The 22,008-nt window shown below is 39.3% G+C and overlaps 2 protein-coding genes across 3 annotated transcripts; one reads left to right on the forward strand and one right to left on the reverse strand.

Annotated features, from left to right (window-relative positions):
* Window positions 1-209: 209 nt before the first annotated feature.
* On the reverse strand, window positions 210-9,028 carry pgm1 (phosphoglucomutase 1). The gene is made up of 11 exons (XM_027030439.3): window positions 8,717-9,028; window positions 7,600-7,762; window positions 6,792-6,935; window positions 6,558-6,683; window positions 5,002-5,192; window positions 3,317-3,471; window positions 3,002-3,117; window positions 2,651-2,786; window positions 2,138-2,321; window positions 1,610-1,744; window positions 210-592 (listed from the first exon to the last, which is right to left on the reverse strand). Exons 1-11 carry the CDS (start codon window positions 8,960-8,962, stop codon window positions 503-505), a joined length of 1,686 nt encoding a protein of 561 aa, XP_026886240.3. The 5' UTR covers window positions 8,963-9,028; the 3' UTR covers window positions 210-502.
* Window positions 9,029-13,490: 4,462 nt separating this feature from the next.
* On the forward strand, window positions 13,491-22,008 carry itgb3bp (integrin subunit beta 3 binding protein). 2 transcript variants are annotated; one of them, XM_035524799.2, is made up of 9 exons: window positions 13,491-13,654; window positions 13,912-13,948; window positions 14,192-14,276; window positions 14,601-14,697; window positions 16,169-16,247; window positions 16,755-16,842; window positions 17,080-17,136; window positions 20,494-20,542; window positions 21,059-22,008. In XM_035524799.2, exons 1-9 carry the CDS (start codon window positions 13,650-13,652, stop codon window positions 21,063-21,065), a joined length of 504 nt encoding a protein of 167 aa, XP_035380692.1. In that variant the 5' UTR covers window positions 13,491-13,649; the 3' UTR covers window positions 21,066-22,008. The 2 variants fall into 2 exon arrangements, with proteins under 2 accessions (XP_035380692.1, XP_081574415.1); XM_081718289.1 differs by lacking the exon at window positions 13,912-13,948.

Raw genomic sequence — 22,008 nt, forward strand, 5'->3', positions numbered from 1 at the left:
GAGAATAAAAAAAAAACAAGGTTTCTCCAAACATTTAACAGACAGTGTAGGCCTACATGTATAATAAACATCCATTTAGGAGGTGCTATTGTTATTCCTATGTACAATTATCCACTGAGAAAACAACACTGTTTCAGTGTATAGATATTTGATTGTTAAAAAAACAAAAAACAAACAAACAAACAAAAAAAACACACCCCAGAAGGAAAAAAGGTATAGCAGGTGGCTTTAATAGGGACCTTCCACTATTTTCAAACATCTATACACCAACACAAGCTGCATATTACTCTGGTCTAATGACTTCATGAATAGAGACATGAACAGACTTTCTATTGAATCTGTGGAGCACACCAAAGGTGAAATGAGATATACCGGGGACTCATGGAACAAACGTGCTGGCAGTGGCCACGGTGTATGGGGCCAGCATCTAAGAACAGAGCAAGACTCTGAGAGAACAGAAGGGAGAGCTAGACACGTGTGCTGAGTGAGGGCTCGGAGCTCATTATGTGATCACAGTAGGGCCATTGCGTCCTGTCTTCTCCTGAAGCTGCGAGATCCTCAGGGCAATGTCTACCAAAGGAGCCAACATGACCTAATGACAAGAGTCACATGTTATGAAATACAGTTTCAAGCACAACACTTGCAAACCAAATGTTCTGAATGAGCTGCAGTAATCATCTTTGTTAGTTTATGGCCCTTCTCTTTGCCTGCTCCATCTGGCACTGCTCTGCATTGGTCCCGACACTACAAACAGTAACTCAGGCTTACAAAGGAACTGAGCCATCTTCCGGGCCCAGCAAAACCCAAACAAAGCCAGAGCCTGTTGCGCTTGCTCTGTTTAAACTGACTGCTTCTGAAACTGATTTGTTCTGACAGCTTGATTGTCCTCCGTTCAGCTAAATCAGATTAAATTCTCATCAAAAGAATATTTCCACAGAGACTATACCCTTGCTTGCTGGGTGTGCTAGCAGAACATGGCATTAGCTAGCCCCTACAGCTGTGGGCTTGCCGACACTCAGAGGCCATGCCCATCTCTGTTCAAGACAAACATCAGTTTGCCCTTCCCACAGTGACGGATGAGTTTGAACTGATTCCCAGGGTATGTTTCCAAAGCTTAAACCTTGTTATAGTGGTAAACATATGATCAGAGGGTTGAAATTCAGTCTAACATGGTGGGTAGTTCTGCTTTAAAATCTTTCACAGTAACCCTACAGCTGTCGTGATGAAACATGGCATATATACATATCTATAGCAAGTAATTAACAATCCATCCATATGACGCCTGAAAACAATACCTGTTAAAGCTTCAGTTAGGAATCGCATTGACAACAGACAAAATACATTTTTGAATACACCCGTTAGCTCTGTTTTCACTGTTGTCTGCCACTGTCTCGTGTCAAATGTAGCATCATGTCCTCTAGAAACTTTATTTTAGTCCAACACGACTGGCGACAAGGAAGGAAAAGCTGACAATGAAAAGGTTTAAATATACACCCAATAAAGCATATAATAGGTATAGTATCGATAAGCCATTCTCTCTCAGTGTACTCAGAGTTAACCCAGGGATTACCACAGTGTTTTGCCACAACTGTAATGCCTGAGGGCTTACCTGTGGATCCTGATAGATCTTCTGAGGGTCATTCTCAAAGCTGTCTATGTATAGTCTGATGGTTGCACCAGCACTGCCTGTCCCACTAAGACGAAAGATGATACGGGAACCATCGCTAAAGATGATCCGCAGTCCCTGGAAAACAGGAAATGGGCGATGGCAATGACAGACCCACATGGCTTTGCGAAACATGACTCCTGGAGATACAGATAACGCAGATATTTTCAGGTAAAGACAGTTCTGCTACATTACCTTAAAGTTTTTGAAACACAAATACAGCAATGGGCATTTGTTTTAGAACACTACAATAACCTATATCAGCATGCAGCAGGAAAACTGATTGTTTTTCCATGTTCTCCAGCGTCACACAGTGCTGTGCGCAGGAACGCCAGCCTGAGAAGTCACATACTTTCAGAAAGTTCATTCTTCATAGCATGTCCATTCTTCTGTGCAGTATAAATTTCACAGGGCATGAATATCACTGCTAGTTTCAGAATAACACAGATGTTTTAACCCTGACAAGCTCACCTGTCCCTTTGAGACACTACCGTCCACTGGGTCTGTATACTCAAAGTTATCAGCCTTCTCCACCTTATACGTCTTGTCCCCAGAGGAGAACGTCTGCCCAATGAAGGCTTTATCAAACATGGTCTGTTGCAGGTCCGCAATCATCTTATTGGCCGCATCCGAGTCGACCTCCTCATAGTCATACCTGTAACGGAGTCAAAAACCAGCACTAAAAATCAAGGCTGTACTCAGTGCTGCTGGAAAATTATCAGTACAGTTAATTGCAAACAGTCATGAAAGTCATAAAAATAAGCATCAATAACATCAATAAATCTATTTAAAATAACAGTAAAAAAGTATATCTATGGCAGAATCTCCAAGGCCCTTACAACTCAACCACCAGAGGGCAGTGCAAATACAGGACTGAATTTCCCCCCTTAAAAAACAGACACAAACACAACTGATGATTCTAGACTTCTAGACTCAATCTAACTCATATCTATACCACTAAATTAACTTTAAGCCATCAGTCACCTCGTGAAGAAGTTCCTGCCAAACTTCTGCCAGTGTTCTTTCATGACGTCTTCCACACTCTGTTTACGGCTGGCCAGAATCGACAGCCAGGCAAGCACGGCCCATAGGCCGTCTTTCTCCCTGATATGATCAGAGCCTAGCAAACCAAAAGAACCTCACAATTAGTTTCCATCACTGTCCACTTAAGGGCAAAAACTCAACTTACCATTAACCCCTATCGACTCAAGGCACATATTTGCAATAGGCGTACATCACATTTTATATATCACTACATACATAATAGTCTATGCCATATAATAAAAATAACATCATGTATAAGGGATTAGCATATAGAGTTGCTGGCCCACTCACCAGTGCCAAAGCTCTCCTCTCCGCACAGAGACAGTTTGCCCGCATCCATAAGGTTACCAAAGAACTTCCAGCCTGTGGGCGTTTCATACAGCTGCATCTTCAAAGCTTTGGCCACACTGTCAAACATGCATGTACTGTACTTGATATATAGAAATCATGCAAGTCTCAATATAGGATAGCTAGGATAAAATTTTTTTTTTCCACAGACATGATATGTATATATATGCCCTGTTCCCGATTTCCCCCATTAGAGTCACAGCCACGCGCCCAGGAAGTGACTACAATGAATGACACAATGATGCAGACGGATCTTACTTGTCCAGGGCACCACTGGTAGGCATACTTCGTGCTAGCCCTTTAACACCAGTCTTCTGGAAGTAAGGGATGCAGGTGATGTTGGCACCAATTACAGCTACAGAGTCGGAAGGATTTACGAAGAATCCGTGCTTACCCAGGATCATATTCCGATCCTAGAACAAAAAAAGAAGAGCAATCATGAGGGCCCCAGCTACAAAGCTAGCAGCACTTTCTACTAAAAAAAAAAAAAAGCATTCTGAATGTGCAATAGTACCGCGTGCTGGATTGTCTGATAAATGTAGAGTGACGTGATAAATGTAGAGAGATTTTTGATACCGTCATACTCATAAAATAAAACAGCATTCTATAGTCATGAGAAATAACATATGCTTTTCTGAGTGTCTTCTACACACTGTCAATAGTCCCAGGACACTGACAAACTGCATGTGTAATTAAAAAAAGAAAAGAAAAAAGCTTTTGGGTGCATTCACATCATACAAGATGTCTGTTCTCTTTTTCAATGGGACAAAAGAGAAAACATTATTATACAGCATTGCATTTTAGTTATAGTTTACTTATTGTTTACATCCACATCGTTACCAAAGAACTAGTTATGGGCAAATGTTGTGGTCATGTGGCCAGAAGTTAGTAGGTCCCATATCAAATAACATGTGAATGATATCAGACAATACAGAACACTAATGATTAAATGTCATTCTTAATTTCTGTTTTCTTCAATGAATGCAGTAAAGGTTTATAAGGTAAATATGAATACATCTTTTTTTCACAGTTATGGCCCTTACGCACTTGAAACCTCTGCCATGTTAAAGCAGACCTCAGAGCCTTGAGAAAGTGAGTATAACTCAATAGTGGTTGGAATAAAGAACAATAGAAATATAAGAAAGCCGAATCAAACCAAACAGGCCGAGTGTGTATGCACCCTGAGACAAGTTAGAGAGCCTGTTAACATCAACTAGCAGTGATTTAAAATAATTTGATAATGAACTAATGTTTGTTTCATTAACTACTATGTCACAAATCTTAAACAGACTGATTTTTTAATTGTTTAGTTTAATGAGACTAAAAACTAAATATGATTTTTTAATTAGTTTTTTTTGTATCCCTTGAAAAAGTCTTCAAGTATTATATTATTATTTTTGGCAAAATGCAGACTTAATCATAATATGCCAATGGTATATAATGTGTATCCATTCAGTTATGGAGCAAATATGAAATGGGAAAATATAGGTTCACCAGTTATCTTTAACTGGATGTGAGGTCACATGCCTTTAGGAATTACTCATCCACTGAATAGTAAACATGGATGTTACAAGTAAGGGAAGCACTTTAAGATAAACTGTAGCCTAAATTACAGCCCATTTCACTCCCATTATACATCAAACATTTCGGTATATCAAAAATCTGCAGTTAAAGTGCAGTAATGACATCGGTCTCAGGGAATCATACTTAAGGACAAAGTTATTTTTATGAAATTCTGTAAAACTGCTGAAGCCTTCTTTCACCATGGACCTCTCCATATGTGTAGTTTCATTCAGGATTACAATTAAATAAGTTATAAAGATCTAAAATGGGACTGAGAATTTTGATTCCAGTCATGCCTGCTCTTTTTTTACAACAAGGTCATCTGAATTTGGATTAACAAAAACATCTTAAACAGAAATGAGAAATGCATGGATACGTACACCATCACCATCAAAAGCTGCTCCAAAGTCATATTCACCTCCCTTCATAGTGCTGACCAGGTCAGCAGCATAGGTCAGATTAGGGTCAGGGTGGTGACCCCCGAAGTCCTCAGAGGGGACACAGTTAACCGCAGAGTTGGCAGGGGAACCCAACTCGTCACACACAATCTTCTTCACATAAGGGCCTACCACTGTGAGAGAATTTGTTAAAGCAAGTTAAAACATTTTGTTATTGAGTTAAGACAATCATACCAGCAATCATCATTTCATTTCACCCATTACCCAGCATCCTACTCAGATCTTACCTACAATCATGACTGAGAGAAAGGCGCTACTGACTAAACTACGGGAAATTCTTAAACAGTGTTTTAAAGGAATATTACGATGTTTTTCTCAAAAAAAAAGTTGTGTGTTAATGTCTTCCATGGCCTTCTTGTGAAATGTGCGCTTCTAAGACATGACAGGGCAAGAACATGACCACCCATAAGGTTCTACCAGGCACAGAACGGGAGAGCAAAAATTGCTTTTACAAACACTAATACTGCTAATGTTGCAACACAATATTCTGCAAAAACTGAGCTATTATTTTAACCTCATGGTAGAACCTGATAAAGAAGAGAACACATGTAATCTCAAACCTCATCATGGACCATTTTGCGGTATTAAGGGATTTTTAAAATGTTGTGGGTATTGACGTTACCACTGTTCCAACAGACTTTCCAGTGCAGTTAAACACGTGAAATATTGTGCTCAGAATACTAGTTTTTCAAGCTAATAGGTGTAAACAGAATTTATAGATTTTATATATCATCAGGGAATATGTTAAAATACTTGAAGATGCAGTTCCCCAGATCAGTCTGGATAGCACGTCTTGTACAAACACGCCTTTTAATGACATTTCATCTGCAGGTTATTGTGTGAATTATGAACAATTTTATAATGCTTTTAGGCTTTCATTTATGTTGAAATAATAATGTGTAATGTTGAACCTGAAATTGGACAGCACTCTATACCCTGTGCATGCCTGTGGGAGATACATTTTGTGCCATTTTGTTTATTTCACTCACTTTAGAAGCATACATTTCAGATGCATAAAAAATACTTTAATACAAGGTGAATCTGTCAATCTACCAAGGATAGCATATGGACCCATGTAATATTCAAATGGAATTTCAGAGCTGTATTTTAAAACTCCTTCTTAACGGAAAGCTGTGGAAATCTTCTAAAGAACGATGTTTTCATTTAGTCAGCAGGCTCCAGACAGAGAGCATGGGGGAGGGACCTAAGGTACACTGACTGCATTCATACCTGGAGCTATTGGGCAATATGAGAGGTCAACAGCTAGTTTTGATTTCCAGAAGGTTCTGCACTGGGCTACATGATTTGGATATGACATGATGCTGGAAAGAGGAAGGACCACTGCAGACGAGTCATTTCTGATGTAACATTCTAGAGTTAATGGTGCATGCTGGCACATTATCAGTGTCATTACGTATCACACAGTAGAAAGGCGCTGCTAGGTAATAGAATAGCTTACTTCAGACTTGAGTGCTCACCTCCGTGCATTGCATCCAACCGTACACTAATGTGATTAGGTCCAGAGAGCAACTCCTTCAGAGCAGCAAAGTCAAAGATGTCTCTGAGCATCTCTGCATATGACTCCACTGAGTCCACAATCTCAACTACAGTAAATCAAAGGGACAGTAATAAAGCAATAATATGCAAAGGATATAATAACCACTGTCCTGACAAACAGCATGTGAGTGGAGAAATAGTATCTGAGACTGCACCTGTAAAAGGCTTGAAAGTGTCCACCTCAAAGGTCTGTTTACCAATGGCGCACAAATCCACTTTGAGCTCTGGGCAGATGTGGTATTCTTGGATGCTTTTGCTGATCTGGAAGATTTTATCAGTGATGCCTTCTGGTGCAGGTCCTGGAGATAACAAATATTAGAATTTGCCATCACATACTTGCTTACACACTCACAGTTGTGTCATAAGGTAAGAATCTTAGACTCTGGAGTGCACTGTGGATGTTAGAGGGAGAAACACAATGGCATTCGGTCCCTCAAGGACATGTTAACTGCCCTTAAACATGAGAACTGCCTTGTCCTAACCAGATTTATAGACCATCCAGGCATGTGCTACTTCCACAGTGCAACAGTCTGCCACTGGAACTTGACTTCAGGAGACCTAGTGATGCCATGTGCTATGGTAGCAGAGTTCCATCAGACTCTGACTTCATTCTAAATGCATGGGAAGGATTGCAAAGCCATTGTTATAAACACTGCTAACCTTGCTCAAACATTCTACCATTGCTCTCTGCTTTTAAGGAAGTGGAATGCAATAATGGATAGAACAGGGCCATCAGTGCTAGTAAAGCACTGCCCTGCTTAGTGATGCTGTGCAACTGCAAGCTACAGCCAAAACTGGGAGGAAACTGAATAAAATGAAATAAAACAAATAAATGTTTCTAAAATACTAAGGGCACATATGCAACTAAAAAGTGTCAATACATTATATTATTTTATGCTTTAAGAAGGATGGATGTTAAAAATCAGAACATTAAAAAAAAAAAAATCATTCCCACTCTTTTACCTCCATTGGAGATGTTATACTTGATGCCAAAGTCTCCACTGGGACCACCAGGGTTGTGGCTGGCTGTCAGAATGATCCCACCGATGGCTTTGATTTTGCGTATTACACAGGACACTGCGGGCGTAGACATGATCCCATTCTGACCAATGACTAGCCTGCCAATCTGAGACCAGAGTTCAGAAATCGACACTTTCATACATGACCCCCAACACAAGTCATCCCAGTACATTATATGTCATTGAGCATCTTTTCAATCTCCCTTCAGTCCAATATATCCAGTATGCATTGCCACGGAGTCAGATGCATGATTTGTATTCCCCTGAGCTCAGCTAGGGGTTGTAGGCCTCTTGGGCTTTTGTGTTGAAAGTAGCCAAATCCAAAGATGTGCGTGTTTAAAATTACAATGAGCGAATTCAAGATTAATCCTATCCTTAACACCCAGGCTTACCACTCTTGCGTTTTAAGGGTATTTCTGTTTTGCGAGCTCTTTCCCAGCTACATTTGGTGCACCCCAGCCGATTTTGGTTTTGACACATGCTATAAATGGATTACATAAAATCAATAAAACATGAGACGTAATGAACTGAAATGCATCCATCGTCGGCAGAAGACACAGCAGCAGAGCCCGTCCGTGCAAGAGACTCTTCTAACCCGAACCGATGTCTGCATGTGTACCTATAGCTGACATCGACGCAATCAAGCAGATATCTAGAAACATGAGAGAGTGGCAATTTTCTCATATATCAAGGCACCAAATGTCAAAGGTGTCTCTTGCTGTAGCAACCGCTCCGTAAGGCTCACTAAAAGAGCAGAGGTCATTTGGTGCAACGGTGCCCAGTAAGTTAGCGAGCCCTGTGTCGCCATCGCACCCAGAAAAAAAAAAAATACACAACCTGTCTCAGACTGGGAAGAACACCGTACGCAAGAAGGGCAGAAGCCGCGACATACTGCATTTAATAACCGTTACTACAACGTAGACAACCTATAATGTTAGCTAGCTAACCGAGCTTCCGTAGCAATGCAGTTAGCATTCACGCTACATGCAAACGCTGAGGCGAATGATTTCTCAGCAAATAGCCCACCACAAAATCAACGATATCGCTCTGCAGTCACTAACCCCGTTGGCCGCAGCGATCTGGACGATCAGCTGAATGGCATCTTTCATGAAAAAGCGGCCGTCTCCCCCCACTACGAGCGTGCCCTCTTGCCTCTGAGAGGGGTCGACAGCAGAAATGATACTTTGGATGAAATTCTCCGCGTAATGTTGATTTCGCTGGAACACGGTCACCCTTTTCCGCAGGCCACTGGTTCCAGGCTTTTGGTCGGTATAGGCGCTGGTCTTGACAACAGTAATTTTCACCATTTTGCCGCTGGAGTTGGCCTGTGCAGTCTGGGTGCCTATCGGGATGAAGGGCACGTAGCCTTCCTGCATACATACACTCATTCCCACCCATGCAGCCACACCCCCTAGGACATTTAAAGGCAATGTACACCACTTGCGGGGTTGCACAGGATACAGCGGTTCTTATTATTGTATGATTTTGTTGGAATTGTGTTTTATGTTTAAATTAGACTGCTCATTTGCCAATCGAGAATGGCTACTGTAATTTGACATGCAAATTAGGTGAAACGCAATTTATGACCAACACTTGTGGGTGAAATTACAAATATGTATTAAAAAAAATAGCTTATTCAGAAACTGCTAATTAAAAGAGTTAACCAATTGTTTGAAGTGTTGACTGTTGTGCTTTAAAATAGTTTCAAGTCAGTCTGATGAAGGTTAGTGTTGGGAAAGACGGGGTTCAAGTGAGAGTGCAGTGGGACTGTTGCATTTAGTTTAACCTGAACTTCCCTCAAAGGAAACAGTTCATCATGATGCAATATTTGCCTATTCTCATGATGCTGCAGTTTTCTTTCACAAATATAGGTGAAAAGCCAAGCAACTGCAGCCAGCGTTGATCAAATACTGATGCTAAGGAATGTTTCAAGGATCCGTGTGATAGCGAGCACAAAGTCGTGACAACAGAGCGAAGTTTGTGCTTGACTTGTGTTGTAGGGAACTGGAAGGCTGGGACATTAATAAATTGCTATGTGGCATTTAACTGGTCTACAGTTACAGTAGAGAAAGTCAAAGTGCAGGGCTCGGCCAGGGGGTATAAATAGAAAGTCAACCCTGCATATAGCATAAAGACCAAGGACGAATAGGCTTTAGACCTGTGTGTGTAGCACACTGGAATGTGTGTGACAACCAGGCTGCTTGTAGATGACTAACAGGACTTTGTTAAAGCGATACCAAAATCTTTTGTCTTTCACTTAAAAAAGGAAGAAAATAATAAGTGACACTATATTCCATTCTGCATAAGACTCTGTGTTTAAAGCTCTTGTTACTTACCATTAACTGTTACTTCTACAGAAAACATTCTTCAGTTGCTCATGTAGATATTGCTCAGTTCTCTGATGTGCACAGTGGTGTGTGGTTTATTTAAAATTGTATAGAATGCTCTTAATTGTTCATAAAAATGGTTTCTTGAATAGTACAGCTAATTACACTTATACCAAATAATAACCTGATGTAAATACTCTTAATTTGAAATTATTATTATCTGTGTGCTCTTTATACAAAGCAAACCAAAAGCCACGAACACTATGGTTCCTTAATTCTGAAAGATGCCAAGTGGGAATATGTGCATTTAAAAGTTTGGTTCCTTAATTCTGAAAGATGCCAAGTGGGAATATGTGCATTTAAAAGTTTGAACTGGCATTGAAATAAGAGTGAAAAGTTGCTGTTTTTGAACATATTTTGGGATAAAAAATAATAAAAAAAAAGAAATTAGACAAAATATAAATAATTTAAATCTGGAATGTGTAATCCCAATCATTGTATATCTTACACAATACACGAGAAAGAACAGTATTAACTCCTTCAAATGCACAGTCTGATTTGAGTAAATAATTACGGAGTCTTAGATCCTTTGCAAATATCATAGGAAACTTTACAACACTTCTCTCATCCAATTCATTTCCGTTGAAAGCCATCACCTCAAAGGTGTCTCCCAGCGCCACCCTATGGCACATGAGAGTGCAGCAGATCACATTTCAACACTAATCAAAACTTTCCTAATAGACATTCTTTTTTATTGTTGTCATTTCAACAGTGTAAATTTGTTACTAACTATCCTGGTTGAACAGAGCTTTCGTAAAATTAACACTAATAAATATATCAATAAATGAATTTGGAAGTTCTCACATAAATGATACTTGCGACCTAATGCAACATTTTCAAAGACCTGAAATGAATTGTAGAAAGAACAATGAAAATTAAATGAAGATTGTTGTCTAAACCCATCCTGGCTAGTTTGCAAGCTGTTATTAACCTAAACGTTTCTGCACCTTAAGCCTTCAGTTAACCTTCAGTTTCTCAGGTACTGATTAAATCTTTTCGTGGACAACAGTGAACTCAAAAGTTATTCGCTACTGAAAATCTGTTTATTCTAAAAACCGACCCAATAACATCCAGTTGCTCTGGTAAGAATTTCTACACCTGAGACGAACATGATAGATTGATTCAAGAGATAGACAACTTGAAGACAACCGCAAGATGGTGCTGTTGTCACATATTGGCTCAAACAAAAGCAATTCAGGCATTGCTAGGTCCTTGTTTTCTAAACGCACCAGAGGGGAGAGTATTATAATTTAAAGGTTTCTAAAATGTAATTAAAAATCGGTTTCATGATATGGAGCCTGAACAAAGTCAGGCATTCTAGATACACAATTCCATAAATGTCTCTTTAAATTATAGAGTATTTTTCTTTTAATAGCTGTTGTTTAAAAGTCCACCAGAATTGGAACTGCAAATAAACTGTAAATCACAAAGAAGTAATCAAAAACTCAGAACAACAGCCTGTTTTCTGACCCATCTGAGAGTCATTTTAGGAAATAAATAGCCCTGAGGTGTTGAAGAAAGATTTTAATGTATTAAAATGGTTTAACACATATTTTAGAGAGAGCTAAACATGTGTGCCTGGAATGACACTTTTTTAACAAAAGCAATTTTCTCACAATATTTATGTTGAGCTGTGAAGTGTGTAAAGTCTCAAACCATAACACTTGGGTGGTTTGTCCACCCCGAATCAAAATGAAGAAAAGTGCCCGAGGCGTGTGTCCACTTGAAAAGACCCCTGATGTAATGCCTCATGGAGATGGGTCACTCTGCTGAACTAATACACTGCCCTGTCACCAGGGTTGAAACCCTTTAATTTACCGGCCTGCACATGCCTGCTCACACACGCGCGCTTGCACACACAAACACAAAAAACCCATAAAAACACCCAACACACCCCTGCTAACTCTCCGATCCCTTTTCCCAATTATCAGGCCTAAGGCAGAGGTAATATTGCTAGCTGGAAGCAAAGGTCCTAGAAGTCTCAGCAGCAATCACAAGGCTCTCATTCCTCATCCCTGTGCATCTAGCGTTTTCCAGCCTCTGTGCTTTGACCAGTCTGGCTGTTATTTTTCTACCTGAGGTCAAAGTCATAAAAGAGTGCAAACAAAGGGAAGGAGATCAGTCGCACAAGTGCAACGTAGGAAGTTTGTTATCTCTAGTGCACCAACACTGTTTGGAGCCTCAGTCCTATTCGTAACCTTACACGGAAACACCTTGGAGTGATGATCCTTCATCTCTCAAAGATAATAAAGGGTGTCTGTCTAACTCCTTCTTCCTCTTTTGTAACTAACTTATGGGGAAAACTGTTGTCAATTTACATTTTTCATTCATCTCCTGCGGGTAGTTATATTCACCTTTGTACAAAATACTGCAATGTAATGCACTTGCATCAGAAAGCAAAATAAATACCTTTGGGTAAAGAGACTATGTGTTTAATAAAAAGGTAACAAACTGAGATCTATCTAGTGAGTTAGCAAAGGCATTTGGGATGTAGGCCCACAGCAAGACACATGGATCAGTCTTGGACACATGATGGAGTCTGAGCCATATGCAGTATATACTACCTGCAAACCTTGTGAAACTATTGTATATTGTACTGAACAGAGTTTAACACTCTAAATTGCTGCCAAACACACTAGTTATAATTTTTCTTGGCAAAAGGAAATGGCTTGAAATGGCTAGAATCAAGGACAAGCCAATACACATATAATTATCACATCATGTTTGATAGGATATATTGTTGTGATTATCAAACATACATATTCTTAGTTTCTTTCTGTCTAAGGACAATACATCCTTTAAGTAAGCGGCTGATTTCTACTGCCATGCTGGACAACTGCCAGAGCTGACATTAAGAGTAATTAGTATAGCGATTCGGTTAATTACATTTAAGTAATATGACAGCACAAATGCAGTTGAAAAAACTAATCAGTGATCGTTATTGATAGGAGAGCGTACAGAAACATTTAGTAGAAATGTGTGTCTTATAGTGATTCCGGGTACGCTTTGGCATATTTTGATATTTTGTGCAGCTAAAACCTTTGCTGTACTCCGTTAGCTGCAGGATTGTCCAGGAGCGAGGTAGAATACCCTAACATTTCGTAACGTTATCTTATGGTACACAATCAAACAGTTGTGCGTGTAAACTTGTAGTTAGTGTTACTGAAAATCACAAAGCCAAAAGGAACTTCAGCCGTCCACGACCAGCACCCAGACTGGTGTCCAGTTAAAATTAAGTCGGGGGAAACAACGACATCGATCGTTCCCCAAACGTTTATTTGTATATTTTATGCTCACATTAAATATGTATTTATAATATGTGATTATTTTTAAAATTAAATCACTCATAGGATAGTATAGAAAAGCAGCCAGCTACGGATCAGAACCCCAGCAGTGTCTAAAAGTTTTAATATTTTGCGTTTCCGCAGGAGGTAAATTTCCGCCGCACGGCGCCAAAATCTAAAGAGAATCTTAGCTAACATTAGCTTGCCAATCTCAAATGTCCATATTTAAGAGTTATTTGTCTGTCTAAACCAACGAAATCCGAAATAATCAGTTTACCATTCTCCGTTGCCTAATCTATACCAAAGCCTGAAACTGCATTATAATGCCGTGAGTGTTTGCTGACCTAACCTAGAGTTCTTTGTTTTATAATTATTGCTCTTTAATTCTAACTAGCTAGGTTAAGTTAGCTGGGCTGTCACTTAGCTAGGTAGATGTTTGCATTAGTTAAGTAACTTTACAATAGCTGGCTAGCTTTCCATAGACTTCTGCAGCTAACTAATGTTTCTGTGTAAGATTAATGTAATAGTTACTGTAGTCCAGACCTAGTATTATCAGTTAATCGCTAGCTACATTTTCTTTAACAGCGCCAAAAGAAACCTTCGTCTAGAAGACAAGGAAAATGTAAGCCAAGTGACAACACTGTTCCCCCCCCCCCCCCCCCTTAATTTATTTTCCTTTTCCTCGCATTTTTTTGTGATTTGAACGTGTAGGCAATGTATCTATTCATTCGACCTATAAGATATGTGCACCTCACAAACCTGCCAGGACGTGTAGCCTGTATGACCTATGAACTCTTGGTTAACTTGGTTTGGTTGACTATTTCTCTCCAAAGATCACGATTTTCTTCGTGAATGTTTTATTTAGACTCCATTCAAGAGACATGCTCCAGCCAGAAACTATTCACCTGTGACTGGTACTATGCCCATAACCCCAACGGCCAAAACACATGGTACTGCAATCCACAATCTATTCATAACAATGATTATCCAGCGTGTTGTAGCATGTAAAATAAGAGGGGATCTGCATAATCTGCAATCTGTTTGACACTGTAAACTTATTTTTAGTTCCCAGAAAATGAAAATATAACCTGAACAGTTAAGCTCTTTACAAAAGATAAAAGGGAACTGGTAGTTGATGATTTAAAGCTTCTATGAGACTGTTCTAATGTCATATTTATTTAGTTTATTGTTGATAGCTTTAGCACTGGGAGTGATCTGGAATTCTGCTATTGTGCTAACTATTACTAATATCTTTGTTTAAACTGACTTGATAGATTTGTCGACATTTAATCCTTCATCGGGTAATCGGAAAACCATCGGAAGGACTGTTATTTCCCCAGAAACAAAAGAGCCGCTCTCAGAAACGGAGAGGTGAGCGTATCTGTGTGAGACTAGGCTTACCAGAACACGCACCTAGCATTTTGGCTCTGTTGCCGTGTATGGTTTGAATATGAATGTACAGTATAATGTTTGTCTAATTGCTTTTAAGGCTCTCGGTGGCCTTGCTTCATTTTACCTGGCAGAGGTCCTGCATCCGTATATTCTCATTCCCACCCTTAGGTCCCCTGAGAATTGAAATTCCCACATTTTGGCTAGCCTCTATGAGTAGCACGATCCCCAAGCTATAGAATTCCCTCCTCCAGACCCTCCATGATGCTCACTTCATTCCAATTATTCAAAGCTTTACTTAAATCCATCTTTTCTCACTGCATTACTCTTTCAGAAGTATTTGGATGTTGTGGTCTGACACTAGTGTTAATTATCTCACTAGTGTTAATTGTATAAATTATGATTGAAAAAGAGCTATATCATGTTTGTTGTTTCATGTTCTTTATGTATTTGGAGGTGTCCTTTGAAGTGGAAAGGTTGTTATCCAAGTTAAACTATGATGATTTCAGTATAAATCTCACTGTATAGTATTAAGAGAAAATAGAACTGGTACGTAGAGATAATGTTAAAAGTTTTATTAGTATGAAGTAACTCAATATGGTGTATATTTTATTATGTAAATATACTTACAGTTAATCTTATAAGTATAAGCCTTCAATGGATAATGAAATGTAAAAATGCAGTAGTTGTGCAATAGCAAATCATAGAATTACTTGTTTTTTTTGTTGTTGTTTTTTTCCATTTTGAATTTCGTGTAATTTTTATGTGGTTACTCGGAGTGACATTGTCAGACCACTGGCACCAAAAGATATCTCTCATCATTAGGGGGTCTTTCCATTGCCCCGCTTGGATGATGGTCATTATGAGTGATCAGAATTTAATGACAGGACACGGAGGGAATTTCATCACTAGCCAAAAGCCTCCGTGATTTACACACCACTAAAAATAGTTAGATAAGGAGTGTTTAAGAAAAGACCTATTTCCTCTCCAAAGCATACTAACATGGGGCCCCTCTCGATCCATCAAGACAAGCATTAGTTTTGAATTTTATAGTGAAGTCATTTAAGAGGAAGCTAGTTAAATATATATAAAAACATCAATAAAGAGAATGAGCTTATGATTCATTTAAGAAAGGATTCATTTGGAAAGTGATACTGGAGAGCTGTTCCAGTGCCAAATGCCAAATGCTTGGTGATCCTAACTGGAATTGGCTCACAGATATCCTTGTGAAAAAGTATCATAATATAATAACAGGAAACTTTTAACATGTCATAACCAGAGGTTTATTTTCTGGTATCATCAGCATGCAAAACATATTTCGCTGCTTTTTCTGAACTGTTGGACAATTTTTCAGGACTAGGGAATATGAGGAAATTGCAGTAATTCCTTTGTCCTAATTCAGTGTTTGTCAGCTAAATAAGTTCATTTTCTTTTTTCTTTCTTTTTTTGTCAGAATGTTTTTTTTCAGGTCTAAAACAGAGGAATGTGTGGAAATCCTAATGAGAACAAGGCAACAGCTTGAGACATTTTTGGTATGTGTATTTAGTTATCCAGCCACCTTACCTTACCATAGATAACCTACTTTATTACAAACATCTATCATGCACCTGGTCTTGCTGACCAGTACATTAGCTTCACCTATGTTAAAGGTGCATTTTATACATGTACAATTACAGACTCAAGGCTATGCCATGCAAAATTTGTGTGCCACCTTCTAGCCCATTATTGGTTTGCTGTGTGACCACAGTAACACTACCTGCCGGATATTATTTTGTAGCTGATCAACGTGGCGTTTACACAAATATGGTGGTGTCTAAACATTATTAACCTATTTGTGCTAGCTAGGGATACGTTTCTGAACAGACAAGTAAAGCACTTTTTAAAGTTTCTCTGGATAAGACTGCTAAATGCCAAAAACGTAAATAGTTTCAGTTTGTATATGTATTTATAAGCATGTTGTAGTGAACTAAATGCTTGTATTTAATGTATGGGGTTATATTTATGGCATTGTCTTTATGGGATGTCTGTTTTGGTTCTAGCCAGTAGAGGGCAACAGTGAGCTGAGGAGTTTCTTGTTGATGGGTCCTTCTGACTTGGTAACTGAACTGAAGCGACACAAAGAGCTGAGTGAGTCCTCATAAGAGCACGTGATTCCACCATTTACTTACCTGAATGACTGTCTGCTTGGCTATTCGCACACACCTGTGCTCCTCCGCCATGAATATTCATAGTTCGGAAAACTGTTGTATTGCAAGTTTTGCTGTATTTTATAGTGTTATTCAGAGTTCACATTAGAATGTGTTTTGCTTAATAAAAATAATTAAGGTATTAAATAAAAATAATAAGTACATATTTTCTTTTCAGCTGCTAAGGTTGAATGTTGTGTAAATGCAGCACAAATTCACAAGTCTTGCCTCCAAGGTGAGTGGATTAAAGTGTAATTAATGTAAATTAACTGTTAGAACTCCAGTAACCTCAGTAATATACCCTTTCTGCTAGATAACAATGATAGCAATTTCATATTTGCGCTTAGAGCTCAAGACCAGACTAAGACCAGGTTAGTAAGAGTGACAACAGTTCAAATGAACACAGACCAATCACTGCTTGACTCTCACAGGGGAATAAGTAGTGCTGTGTACATAACTGATTCAATGTACAGTATTATGATTGTGACCTTTTTTGCTTTGTTTTATAGCAGCAGAAAAAGAAAACATTTATAGTTCCACTCATTTATGGCCTATGATTCATTTGAAGCTCTACAGATTTGGCATCATGTGATGTGAGAAGGGTTTGCCATTTACTAGACTTGATTTCATCAGTGTTGAATAGCCATATGCTCTCTCCACACACTGCCAGAATAAAAGGCTCTCTCTTTTTTCTCAATAGAAAAAACATTTAGTTTTACACAAACAACGGTGCACTTCTCTTCATGGTGCTGAATTAATTTGATTATTTCAGGCACATATTCTGCCTTCAGCAAAGCTGCACTTGTGATTCAGTCACATAATGGTGATTTGTACCAAATGAATAAGGGGACTGTACAGAAGTTATGCCTGTTTTTTAAGATAAGGTTGTTGGAAATTGTTTTAATTAGTCACACTCAAGGACTTCAGCACATCTAGCTCAATACTGAAGGAATGTCTCATTTTTATCACATGGTGGAGCATGAAATGTAACATTGCGCAGAGCCTTTCTTACAGCGACAAACAGGGTGTTTTCCCATTCTTCAGTTTGCATGGAAAATTGAGCCTTCGCTGCTATCGACTGCACATCCAGTAAACAATTTGTTATTCAAGGCTGCACAAGTGTAGGGGCACAGCTGTGGAAATGTCTGTCTGTGAGTTCAGGCCAGATGATCATGATGCTTTAGCTTGGAGAACACATGGGGTTAAATGTCTGCTTTGTGGTGCATATATGAGGGAGAGAGAAGACTGCAGTTTTATTGCCATCGCATTCCACATTTGACATTAATTTGTGTATTTGGATTGCTTAATTACTTTATTTCTTGCTTCCAACTTGCATTTCACATCTTTGTTGTGCATAAGGATAATTAGGCCAACATAGTGGCCCAGTAGCTCTAGCACCTTTTACCCCTGAAACACACTCTGTAAAGGAAGAAAAAAAAATGGCACTATCATGTAGCATGTCAGTACTGTTCATAAATGAACTGGATCTAGACCCTGAGGAAACTGAATCAGAAATGCCAGTTTGGGTAACTCTTAATATTTAACACATGATATTTATTCTGTTTTACTGCCAAAATGTCATGTCAGTTGGAGCTGGACTGAGCAGTGAAGTTGTTGAGATGAAGAAGAATGCAAAATGACCAGTAAAACTCTTAACAAAATGTATGATCATTAGTGATAGTTTTCATTTATATCTCTGTAATGGAAACCTATTCAAGCATGCAAAGGTAGGTTTATCAGGAGGTTGTGAGACCATCAGATTGCTTCAAATTGTCAGTGCACTCCAAGGGGAAAAGGAGTACTGCTTTGAAAAACTTGAAATATTCTTGGAAATGTAATTAATCACAAGATATTTTGGTTAAAAAAAAAAAATTACTTTTTAAAAAACTTGTAAAGCTTTTGCGTGACCAAAGATAAAATGTAGATAGTTATTCCATTTTTTAGGTGAACTAAGCATATGGATGACAGTTAAAAGTACTGTATAACTGTTAACTGGTACTGTACTGTTTGATGTCGCTACAGGGAGAGCTATGATTTTAAAGGTTACTGTGTCCTTAGCTTTAAAGATTCTCACGTGTCAGTAACATATGAATGTCTGTAATACTAATGACACAGTTACATTGTTACACACACATTCACCGGAGTTGACATGATGGTATATTATTCTAGCTTGTGTAACAGCTAAAACAAGAGCCAGGCCTTGTGCTACCACCAAGACAGCTGAGAAAATCCACTGGGATATTTGAACCTTGGTAGATAAGCTCCCCCCCCCCCCCGACTTTCCTAGTGGCTTCTGCAAACATCCATGGACGCTGTACAGCCGGCGTTCTACTCCAAGCATAAATGAGAACGGAGGGTGTAGGGAAGAACTTTAACCTGAATCAAGCTACTAGAGAATAATTTGGTGTGTGTAGAAACGCTTAGAGCTAAGCTTTTCAACCCGAGCAAAAGTTTTTAGTAAGCATTCTCGAGGAGTCGCCTCTCCCAAACAGTTGGACTAGTTGTAAATTTCCCAACTTGCTCAGGCATTACAAAGTCACCAGGCCCACACATGTGCTGATGAGCACAAAATGGAAAAAGAGAGCCCAGTAATTGTGAGGCGCATTTGCCGCTCCAACTGGGTCGGGAGGGAGGGTGGTATTGATTATTTGTGTGTTGCGAGAGATTTGGAAAATTCAATTAAAGGAGTTGCGCAAAGGATTCATAAATCGGGCCCTGCCTGCGTCCAGCACGCACCCCTACACAGACATTGTTATGTTCTAAATCAATGTTCCACTTCACAATATATTTTCCTTGGAGCATGAAAATAAATAACATTTAAACAGTTCTGCTTACCGCCGAAACAAGTTTTATCTTCACCAAAGCTTTCTGTCATTGTGAAGCAGCTCCCTGCGCACCTCGGAGAGGTAGTAACAGATTTTTATGGCAAATGTTCCATAAGAAAATCCTATATAATGTGAATTTTGGGATGAAAAAATGAGAAGGACGGGGACGGATCAGCAGTATAAAAATTGATCAGGCCGTAGATGGGGTCGGGTCGAGGGAGATTTGTAAGGCAGCCTTAATAGACTGTATTAAAGAAAGATTCCTTAAAAATGTAATAAAACAAATAGGTTTTCAGCAGTTGGCTGGGAAAGGGTCACAGACCCTGCTCCCACTACATCAATCGTGTGCTGGTGATGGATAAATGGGGAATGTTTGGCATGAATTTTATGCTTTTTCTTTGGAAAACACAGACACAATTAAAGGTATGCAGTATATTAGGGGACGTTTGGGAGGACAGCTGATTAGCTTTTTTTTCATCAATATTCTGAGGCTTTGAAGCAGACCCCATCATTATGCTTTTATGACCATATACATCTGCAGTGGAATTTAATACATGTTAGTATCATTTGAACAGCATGCAATTAAGTGTTTTCGTTGATTTGTATACTGACTATGAATGTATCATGAAAATTTTAGAGCTAATGTCAGTGCAATCAGATCTATGCTATACTTTTTTTTGTAACACTAGGGGTTTCATAAACATGACTACATGCATTTCATTTGATGATGATTTGAAATGTGGTCTCCATTTGTGTTGATCTCATAGGAACAACACAGACTGGCAGCTCCTATGAGTTTCTGAAGAAAATCCTACGGTAGGTCTTCTCAATTATGCCCACAAGCAAATGGAATAGCCTTTAGAGACGCCACATCTCATTGTCAGCGCGGTAGATACACACTGAACACGCTGTCAGACTGGAGGCAGCGAGACGTCTGGGTCCTTTCCAGTCAACTCTGTCAAAACCAGATGGAGCCGCAGACAGCTCCCGTCAGGTCTGAGACATTTTCCTTATGAAGCTGCTCTCTGCAAGCTCCCCTTGTTCTTTTTCAGCCCCAGACTGACAGAATGTTGATTCTACCTTGTATGCTGAGGTGTGCCACTGCAAAAATGTTTGCACCTCTGGCATTGCTTTCCCCGTGGAGCTGATATAGACTGAGATTTACACACACACACACCACAGCACAAAATGGAAAAAAATGGAAAAAATGTTTGAAAAAGGATGACGTAGGCATACTCATAAAAAGCTAAAATTACAAAAGGCACACACATCTGCACCTGTGTGCAGAGAGCTGGAGTCTTCATGCTTGTCTGTTGTTGCTGTATTTGGCAGGGGCTGAGAGGGCCAACCTGAGCAACAGCTGGTGTCACCCAAACTGGTTCCTGTTTCTGCTCACAGTGGATCATATAACTCACTTTGTCACCCCTGAGGCAGCATGAAGGAAACACCTGCAAGGTGCCCATCAACAGAACGAGTATTTTCCCCATACGCCTGAACTCCTTTTTTCAGAGAATCTTGGGAAGCAGTTTCAAGCGGCCTGTTCTGCACCATATCCCAGATCTGTGTATCTGACATACAGCTTCACTGGAAAAAGTCACAAAGCAGAAGACGTTGTGCTGTGCTGACGATGCTGTGATTCATTACACACGGTCTTCACCTATCTCCTTACAATTCACATCACCGACTCTCACTTGATCAGATTTCTTCAGCTCTTGTTCAGATCATGACCATTAATGAATACAATTAAAACCTTCATCCTGACCCAACAAAGCACACACTGCAAGGGCTCACAGCAAAGCCAAGTTCTTGGCTGAGAGTTTTTGTTGGCTCAGGGAAAGGGCACAAGTGTCTGAAACCTCTCCTGTTTGTTCTTTTGCTCATTTGTTTCTCTTTCCGTCTTTCATGTATTTATTCCATCTATCTGAATTACAAGGTCCATTCTCCTGCTGTAGCTGTACATGTAGCTGGAGGGCTTGTGCAAGCTCTAACACTATAGCCCTTTTGTGACCTGATAACATTTACAGTTGTAATGGATTTTTTTTTTAATGCCAGTCATTAACTCGTGTGAAAGAAGGAGGCCACAAAAGATTGCATGCACCTTTGTTCCTCTGGTATTTCAGCTTTATGGCATTGTGTTCTGATATGTCCCTTCCCATCAATTTTGTTTTATGGCTCATGAAGTCAGTGCATTTTATTTTAATGTATAGCCTTTGTGTGGGTACATCCACAGTATTTAGTTATTGTGGGGATCATTTTTTTCATGTTCAATTAGTGTTTCAGGA

The sequence above is a fragment of the Electrophorus electricus genome, chromosome 7 (genome assembly GCF_041902795.1).
Source record: "Electrophorus electricus isolate QZ-2024a chromosome 7, ASM4190279v1, whole genome shotgun sequence".
Lineage (NCBI taxonomy): Eukaryota > Metazoa > Chordata > Actinopteri > Gymnotiformes > Gymnotidae > Electrophorus > Electrophorus electricus.